Here is a 9404-nt window from a genome sequence, read left to right on the forward strand (position 1 = left end):
GGCAATGACAGCCTGGGCTCACAGATAGTGTGTTTTTTTTAACACATAAGATAGGAGCCGCAGGAGGCCAGCATTAGAGTATGGAGAGGAGAAGTAGTACTTTGGGATTAAAATGAATTTAAAGGGGGAAAAAGGATATTAAATATTACATAGAATCTGCAAATGAAGCCATTACAAAATGTGTATAAAACATTGGATCAGTAGTTGTCATGTTCAAAAGGTATTGTTGTGTGAAGATTTGGACTGGCTGTCCCCAGATCCAAGGCAAATTTACTGAACAAAAGGTTAGTGTAGTGTCAGGGCCAATTTATGTTATGTTAGTGTTAAGGTCGGGAATTAGGGAGTTTCTTTTTTTACTGTTAGGGGAAGGTGTTGGGATGGAGGTTAAATGTTAAGTGCTCATTTGGTTGTTAGAGTAAATTAGGTTAGGTGTTAGGTACCCATGTAAAGGAATAGCTTAAGTGTAAGGGTTCAGGCAGAGAACGTGCTGTAGTGTTATGGACACTTTGCTTTAAGGTTTACACTGGTGCTAAGAACTTACATACTGCTAAAGCGCATGACGTATGTGTGATATATTATGCAAAAAACAAAATAGAACAGCGCCTTCTCTTTGTGCATTATTATATAATATCCTGCTACTTTAACTTTATAGCAAGAGAAAAATCACTGACAGCCTGTCCTTAGATCATCTGACCTGTGCCAGCTCCACAGAGGTGTTTTCCAATTCCAATAACCGGCAGCCTTTTCTGAACAAGGCTGGGGACTCGATCTGAAAGGAAACACATTAGATGTTTTTTACTATCTTACCTTTCACTCTTCCCATCACATCCCTCCCTCCGTACCATGTGATTCTACTAACCTAAAGAAAGGTGCTGGATGTCAATATGTAGTCTCTCAAAAGTAGACTTTTTCTGCTTCCCATCCACCTTGGACCAAGCACAAGTTATCAGTGGTTAATAATCATTTTAATTATACTGTGAAATCCAATATAAAAGTGCTCTAACATAAACTAGTGCTAAAAATAACAAGTTTGTTAGAAAGATGGTGTAAAAATTCTTACCTTAAACCTAGTGGTGGCTCTCTCTACCAGTAGGAAGTGGACGTCGTCATCATTTTCTAAGGCAATGTTCACCCAATGGGATAACTTCCCTCGGCCTGCTCCAAACTCTACAAAGCAGCGAGAAGTGCCCAACAGACCCAACCTATCCAAATGACCCAAAATAGAGGCCTGTGAAAGAGAACCGACATGTAACTTTTGCTACACAAACCAATTAAAGTGAAGAAGTGCTTCTAACCATTGTAGTGTTACTTCTAAAATGTAGACTTGTGCTACACAAATCACTTCTGCCCTTGTAGTAACAAGGTGCCCCTATCTTCTACAATCTCAGGTTTTACCTGCAGGGGCACTTGGGCTTAACAATATACAGTTCAATTGTATAATTGTAAAAAAAGTAACAGAAGGAATTGGTTTTACTATTTAGAAGTACCTAGATGCGTCATTAAAGTGACATTGAAGCCTGAACCCCCCCCAATGGTGGTGTAAGGACTTATCTTAAATAATGCCTCTTGATCCAATCATCTTCTTCTTTACAGTATTTTTCAGAAGTCCCTCCAGCACTGGTGCCGGTTTCTGATCCAGCATTGAGTCCTCTCTCTTCCTGTCCCACGGAGTCTGTGTGGGTGCATGCTGCTGAATTGACTTACCCTGTATTTACTCTTCTCCAGGCCGAAGGTCTACTACTGCGCATGTGCGCGCCCCATGATCCTTTAGAATTTTCAGATCTATGGACGGGAGTGTGCGGCTGAGACACAGGTAAGTTTTAACCCTTTTGTTAACTTTTTTTGTTAATGTTTATGCATATAGCTACTGCTTGTTAGCAGTAGCTATATGCAAAACATGCGAGAGTTTAATAATCCTTAAAAAAAAAAGAAAAGAGAGAGCCTACATCAACCACATACAGATTATGGGTCAATTGTATCACTACCCTAGAGCCAGGATATGCATCCTCTCAGTGAACTGGCCAGATTTGCATACCTGTTGTTTGAGATGCTTGCAGGCAGTGTCTCCATTTGTTGGGTCATTCAATGCTTCTTGTAATGCAGAGTGACATAATTTCCCGTCTGGCAGTGGTGGATCCAGATCTGCAAGATTATAAGAACAAGAAAAATTGCTGAACTTAGCAAGAAAAGTGTCATGGTGCCATGTACAAGGTTTCCCTGTGCAACACTTTTATGTATGCTCACCACATTTGTTCTGTTTTCTTCTCCTCCCTTAAAAACTATTATCCTTCTCTGCCTTTAACATTATAATCTGTCTTCTAACAGCAACCTAATGATCAACTAGCCAGTAACAAATACCATTGGGAGACCTGTGGTAGTGACTGGTTGTGGGGGGTTATCACAGTCATCTACTTACATAAAAGCTCTGCACCCAGAGTACAGAAATTTGTAAGTGTACATATACATAGAAACATAAGAATTAAACCTGCTTGCATAACATACATTTCTTAAATTGATTTGGTGATACACCTCACAAAGAACCATGTGAAGTATATTTTATTAACATTAATGTAAAGGTAAAGAGAATGTCATAACTGCCCATTATAGGGGGGCTTGATACTACAATGTATCTCTTCTACATCCCCTCCTTTATGCTTTTGTTTTTTTTTTTACAGTATAAATGTTAACAGACTATAGATGAAAAAAAGCATCTGTGGGGCTTCTATCTGTTTCCGCAGTTGTGTCGCTCAGGGCACGCTCTTTCACATATGGTGGCAGCATACGAAGATGCAAAAATTGTAGATTCAGGTGTACAGTTTACTGAGGTCTGTATTGATTTGTACTATGGCCCGAGATCCTTGGGAAGCCCTGCTTAATAGGCTTGCAAACCTCTCTAGGAATGATAGAAAATAAGTGACATTTATTTTTCTGGCCACTCGCTAAACCATAGTCACGGCATGGAAGTAGCCAACCCTGCATTTTTTGTAGGGTAAACAGAGTGTCATGGGTTTTATGGTGTATGAGAAGCTTATGGCCGTCCTGAATGACTTCCACTCTAAATTCCTTAAAATTTGGTCCCCGTGGCTAAAGTATAATCAGCATATGGGTTTAGACTACTCCTTGCTCTCATGCTAATGGCACTGCGCAGGTTGCGGGACTCTTTACTTTCCCGCCCCTTTATTCATCTTTACATAAGCAAAGGTGGGAATTCCTTTCACTGTGGCTAGAGTTCTACTTTCGGAAAACTCTCGGCTTTCGGCTCACTTACCACTGGTGACCCTTAGTAGTGTTTCTGTAAGTTTCTGCAGTTCTTCTTTGGACAAGGAACTGAGGCTCACCTAAAAGGACCATAGAAATATTATAAATATATTACATGTGGGTTACCCAGCACCTGAAGATATACAATGGATGCACACTTTTGTGCAGTTTAAAAACCAATGTAGTGTCGGCATAATCACCATAAATGCCTTTTGTGACAGCTTAAATAAAATGTATTTTACTCACCACTGACAAATCCCCATGTCACCATACATATACAGTCTTGATAAAAAAACAAAAAGTTGTCCAGTGTGGGGATACAGCACAAGGTGCAGTCATTAAAATATGTGTTAGTTATGAGCTTCTATGGCTTATTTCACCTGCTCACAGTTATGAACTTAGAACTGCCTGTCAACTAAGAACGAGCATGCAAACCTAGTACGAGCATGCAAATAACCTGACTTTTCTCTGACTCCCATTATCTGCATAATGGTTCCATGTCAATATCTCAGGATGTATGAAAACTAGTCGACATCAGCCTAAGCACTGGTCAAGCAGCACTTTCAAAAGTAGAACAGCAATGGAAGCCTCCGTATTTCTCTCTAAAAGGTGTACTTTAACCACTCTCGCACCTAAGCTGTTTGGACCAGAGCAATTTTCTACTTTGATTGGTTTTAATAAAAAAAATGTGTTACAATAGACAAATTAAAAAAGTGTGTTTTTAATGTTGATGTTGATTTGACAAACATCATTTAGAGATCAAAAGTCACACCTTTGCTCCTCATATGAATGTTACTCTGTATTTCTGTGATTCTGAAAGGCCAATTTTTGTGCAATTCCAGGCAAAAAAACAAAATACACTGTTGGTGTGCGCACATGTGACCTGTTTTACCTGAGACAATGTTTTGTTGAGACAATGTTCTGATTCTTACTACTCTCCCACACTGTGTAGCTAGGAAGGTAACAACAATTTATACTAATTCACTTCTGGAAGCTCCTACATCACCTACTTGCCCATTGCAATATGAATCAGTGTGTTGGTGCTAATTTATTGTCCAATATATAAAGAGGAGAAAAGCTGAACAGCAAAATCACACATTCTGGCTTTATAAGTATATATATCTAAAACGTGTATGTATCATATCCTAGAAATACCTGTTCCTCGCCGGTGTCTAGATCTACAGTGCCTGAATTGATGTTTTGCACATAAAAGACCTGGCAAAAACAAACAAAAATAAAATGATTATTAGCAAAACCTATACGGGCCACAATCATTGTAACATACTAATGATTATTAAAACTTCAGAACCCAAGCAATTCTCAGTTTAGCTGGATTAGATGATGACCTAATTTCTATGAGGAATCTACAGACACTCCTGGCCAAGGCTTACCTGGGGTAATAACAATTGGTCAGGTTAGAAAACCTAGTCTAATTGCTGCTGCTTTCCCCTCTGATAAGCTGGTGCTGCAGGTGTTTGCAGTTTTACTTCCCCAGGCCCTTTACAAAGGCTAAATATGAACAGTTGCTTGCAGAGACAATTTGTGTTTAGGGACCGGCCCACAGGCACAGATGAACTGTAATCAACACCACTCAAGGTCAGTTTGTACCTCAGCCAAGCATGGCCAAGGTGCCAGCTAGTACAAATCACGATCTATAGGACAATAATTGCACCCTGCGGAACTGCTAAGAATCTTGCAGTTTCATAACATGGCAACTCGATAGAAAGCTGAAACTGCTCTCAGTGCTTTCTCAAATAGAAAAGTACAGATGGCTGAACATCTGGCTGCCTTCTTTTGCCAATGCCACAAAGTCCAACACCACAGTTAATTGTATTAGTGAATTAAGAAAAAGGTTACAAAGAGCCCAGGAGCAAACTAGCAGGAGGTGAGCAACACCAAGGGTTGCATGGTGGCACTGGTAATAGCTAGCAGTTGTTGAATGCTGATTGCTGGACAAATGGAGTGCAAACAGAAGTCAAACATGGTGCTATTCCTTTTATTGTTTTACCTCTTATCTTTTTACCTCTTATCTATTTTACAATTGTCTGGCAGAATAAGAAGTTTGGACAAATGTGTCCCCTTCATGTGTATTTGGCTGAGGTAAGAAAGAACAGGAGGTGAAGGGAAATTGCCCCAATGGGAACTAGTATTCAGGAGGGTTTAAAACCGCTGTCAGGATTTTACAATTGTTTGTGTTGAGAGAGATATTTACCTTCACTTCCTGTCCAGGTGAAGATTTCGCCACAGCAGGGGCACATTTAGCACCTAAATCCTGACCTGTCAGACTTTCTAAGCCTTCTCGCTCTATCCAAAACTAAAGGAAAACATTGGCTAAAGTTAAAGGAGAACTACAGGGCAACCTTTTTTGCCCATAGTTCTCTTCAGAGCCATGGGAAAACATACACTGTGTTCTTCGTGTTCTTCGGTGACCCAAAACTCAGCATATAGGATACTATTGCTCGCTATATAATGAGAGAGCAGGGCCGCGCCACAGCCGGGATGGATCCTGACAGTACTGTCAAGATCCACTCTGGTGGCTGATTGACACTGTACCCGCCCCTTACACCGTCCGTCCCTCTAGTCAGCGCTGGAGAAACAGAGGGGGGGGGGGGCACGGGGCGGGACTGACTGACAGCCACCGCTCTCTGCAGGGAGAGGATCAGGAAGTCAGTGATCGGCGGTGTGTGTGATCAATAGAGCCGACCTGTGATAGCTTCTTTGTCACAGGTCGGCTTGAATTATGGGGATGAGTTATTTTCACTCACCCCATAATTCTCCTTTAAATAAAAGGTTACACTACTGCATAATTTGGATAATATCTACTTACTGGTTGGGGCTTCTCCCTGGAATTGCATTTCTTAATGTGTTTTTGCAGCTGGTCCTCATACACTGTGCTGTAAGAGAAAAAAAAATACAAAACATTACTAATTCAGACATTACATATTATGTTATCCACAGACACTGGGGATTTCTAGTCCTGCGATTGGCCCAGATCCACCACACAGCACAACCCTGTCTGGCAGGGCAGGAGACCTCATTTCGTCTGATGCAAGAGCAGACTGCTGAGCTCATCTCTCAGTCCCTCTACTTTTGCCTTCTATCAGCATGCACCTTGCACTGTAGCGCAGCTGACTGACTCCTTGTGTTGTTTCTTTCAGTCCCAGCCTTAGATTTGCTGCACAGATACTTGCAGGAGGCTGAGGCCAAGTAAAATTCACGTATGTACACTGCTTGCATTAAAAAAAAATACATGTAATGATGTATTAATAAATACATAGCTGCATTAAAGTGATATTAAAGTCACAATGTTTTTAAGGTATGTCAAATGTTAATTAACCCCTTCACTGCCAATGGCGTAAGGCATATGGCGGAACAAAAATGTTCCCAGCTGGCCAGTTCAGTATGCCTTACGTTGGCTGCATTCAAACTTTTGCTTTAAATAAAACAAAAAAAAGTGAAGAATTGCAAAAATGGTCTGGCAAGAAAAGTTGAGTGCAGGGTCTGGCAGAAAAGGGTTAAATCATTTACAATGGATGCTACTCCTTGAGGTTTAAAAGTTTCCTGCAGAGTTAGCTGGTCGACAGAGTGATGATATCCTGTTTTAGGGTGACACCTTTCTCTTACAGGGTCCAATGCAGCCACCCTTGTATGTGCTAGTAAGCTGTGTGTGTCTCCATAAACACACAGACACAGCAAGGTAATCCACTCCGCCTTCCTCCCTTCCCCAAGTTAGTACATGGACAACTGTGTTCAGATCTGTATTAATCACAAATCTCAACGCAGCAAATGTTATGTCCATGTGCTTAAACCTATGACCCTCAGTTACTTTTGTTGTTTTTGGCAAGCACAATTCAGATAAACCAATTCACCTAAGAAAGACTCACTGTTTGGGGTCCAGAGGACAGGGAATTCTTCTTCTGCTTGTTTCCTGCAATACAAATACAAATATTTACCATTCATTGTTTTTAGGTTCTCTCAGGTATTGATTGTCCAAACATAAGGAGGATTGCGGCACTGAATCAGACAAGTCACAGATGGGCTGATGTCTACCAAGGTAGTACCGAGACCAAATCTGAACTACTCATGTGACTCACTCAAGCAATTGAAGAGAGCACAAGCATTCAAAGTATATCTAAATCTAGATCAACAATTTATTATATTGCGGCTCAACCGTCCTTAAATGTAGTTGCTGCATTAGTTTTCCTTTTTCAGGCTTTCTTTTCCCTTTTTTTCACCTGGTGATCTTGCCAGTAACACACTTCTTGCTTCAAGGTAGAAGCCAACGTTTCGGGGCCACACAGGGTCCCTTCATCAGGGCGAAAAGATGTGAGGTCACATCTTTTCGCCCTGATGAAGGGACCCTGTGTGGCCCCGAAACGTTGGCTTTTTTCATTGTGACGATCTGTACAAATAAATGGACATATTGAATGATATTATTGAGTGCTGGCGATTCTTGTCTTCTACCTTGTGTCTGCACGGCGCCATCCGTGGTCATCACTGCGAGCACCATTGTTGTATAGGCCGGGAGCGTTGTGAGGAGTGCGGAGGGACTTTCTATCTATTTACACTTCTTGCTTCAGACGTGTTTCATTAGTAACAGGCAGTTACTTAATCAAACACTCTGTGAATGCTGGATTCTAAACCCTGTAGTCGATGTTTAATTTGAAACTAGTCTGCATGTCTTTAAAATTGTCTAAGTAAGCCAACACATACATATACAGTATACATGTCCACATACAATCACAGTGTGCAATATATATATTAATCAAGAACCACAAAGAGAATGAATATTGCACTCCAGTGTGACATCACTTCTCCCAGAAGGATCACTCCATCCAAAAACCTCAAAATTAAAGTACTAAAGGGGAATTTTAAAAACTCTCATGAAAGGAAAACATTTGAGATGAAAATGATTTTACATTTCAACGCCATAAAGGAGGGACTTAATGTGGATTCTGGTTTTCTGACACACTACCAGAACTTTTTATGAATCTACAGAACATCACAATATTCATGTATGTGGTATATCTCTGATCTGTTTAGGGTTTATTTGTCATCCTATGCTTATTTTTTTCTGTCTTTTGATTATCAGGAGGCATTTTTTACTTCCAGGTCCAACATTTATGACACCCCACTAACCCCGCCCCCTCTAACAGCTTTCTGTGTGGGCTGCTGTGCTGTGATGGAGCTCCATACTTACGTGGATTATTTGTACAGCTCCCTTGCGCACCCTGTAGAGGTGCCGGGAGCCAGAATGTGACGCAAGTCCAGTCCAAGCACCTCTACAGGGCACATGTGGGAGCTGTATGCAATGCATGTATGGATGGAGAACCCTTATGGCCATACTTCCAGCACACCCCACCTCAAGCTGACACGCAGGGTCGGGCATATTTTGAATGGCTGCTCATCACGAGAACTGATAGACAGACAGTGCTGCGCTAGGGGGAGGCTGAGGAGTGTCTCACCTAGAAAGGTGGAAGGCATGTGGCGACCCACTAAACATGGGGTCGTGACCCACTTTTGGGTCATGACCCACCAGTTGAGAACCAAGGTTCTAAATGCATACTTAGTGTTTTCTGATTGGACAATGGCTGGTGCCATGATGTCATTGCCCCTCATCCAATCAGGAATGCATAGTATAGCCAGGGATCATTTATATATACTTAAATTGTGTGGGACCAATATAAGTGTACACACATTTTTTAAAGTTTGATTTCAGCTTTAACTTTTACAATCAACTGTAAGAGATCATGTTGCACACAATGCAGCATGACAATACCCATTAGTACTACTGGAATGTCCATATCCTTCCCATGCCCTATTAATAATAATTACCTCCCCATTCTCTGCATGCTCACCACAGAACTTCTTCCCTTCTGACACGATCATCTTGCAATATCTTCTCTTCCTCTGCACAAAATAGCCACATCTCCCTGGCAGGGGGCCGGCAGCATTCCTAGTCTCCCCCTCAGTCACCACTTGAAACTCATTTAACTCCATTAGCGCCTGAGTAGCTCTATGTAATATTTTTGCTAGTAACCTCAAAGCTTTCTTACATGTACTATCTCTTTTTTGCTCCACATCAGCACAGGCCCTTTGCCCATAACAAATATGTCTGCCCCTCAGCTAAAAGTGCAGCACCCGGA

The 9404-nt window shown here is 41.3% G+C and overlaps 1 protein-coding gene across 1 annotated transcript in view; it reads right to left on the bottom strand.

Moving 5' to 3' along the window:
• TRMT13 (tRNA methyltransferase 13 homolog) overlaps positions 1-9314 on the bottom strand; it is an 11076-nt gene extending 1762 nt beyond the window's left edge. Inside the window, exons 1-9 of the mRNA XM_018561970.1 lie at positions 9094-9314; positions 7143-7186; positions 6086-6152; positions 4414-4473; positions 3269-3338; positions 2036-2142; positions 1061-1228; positions 860-926; positions 695-769 (exon numbers count right to left, since the gene is read on the bottom strand). Coding sequence (XP_018417472.1) covers positions 695-769; positions 860-926; positions 1061-1228; positions 2036-2142; positions 3269-3338; positions 4414-4473; positions 6086-6152; positions 7143-7186; positions 9094-9258 — 823 coding nt within the window. The 5' untranslated portion in view covers positions 9259-9314. The remainder of the gene's footprint in view (positions 1-694; positions 770-859; positions 927-1060; positions 1229-2035; positions 2143-3268; positions 3339-4413; positions 4474-6085; positions 6153-7142; positions 7187-9093) is intronic.
• Between the last annotated feature and the right edge of the window lie 90 nt (positions 9315-9404).

Source organism: Nanorana parkeri, unplaced genomic scaffold (assembly GCF_000935625.1).
Source record: "Nanorana parkeri isolate BGI_ZX_2015 unplaced genomic scaffold, ASM93562v1 scaffold553, whole genome shotgun sequence".
NCBI classification, from domain to species: domain Eukaryota; kingdom Metazoa; phylum Chordata; class Amphibia; order Anura; family Dicroglossidae; genus Nanorana; species Nanorana parkeri.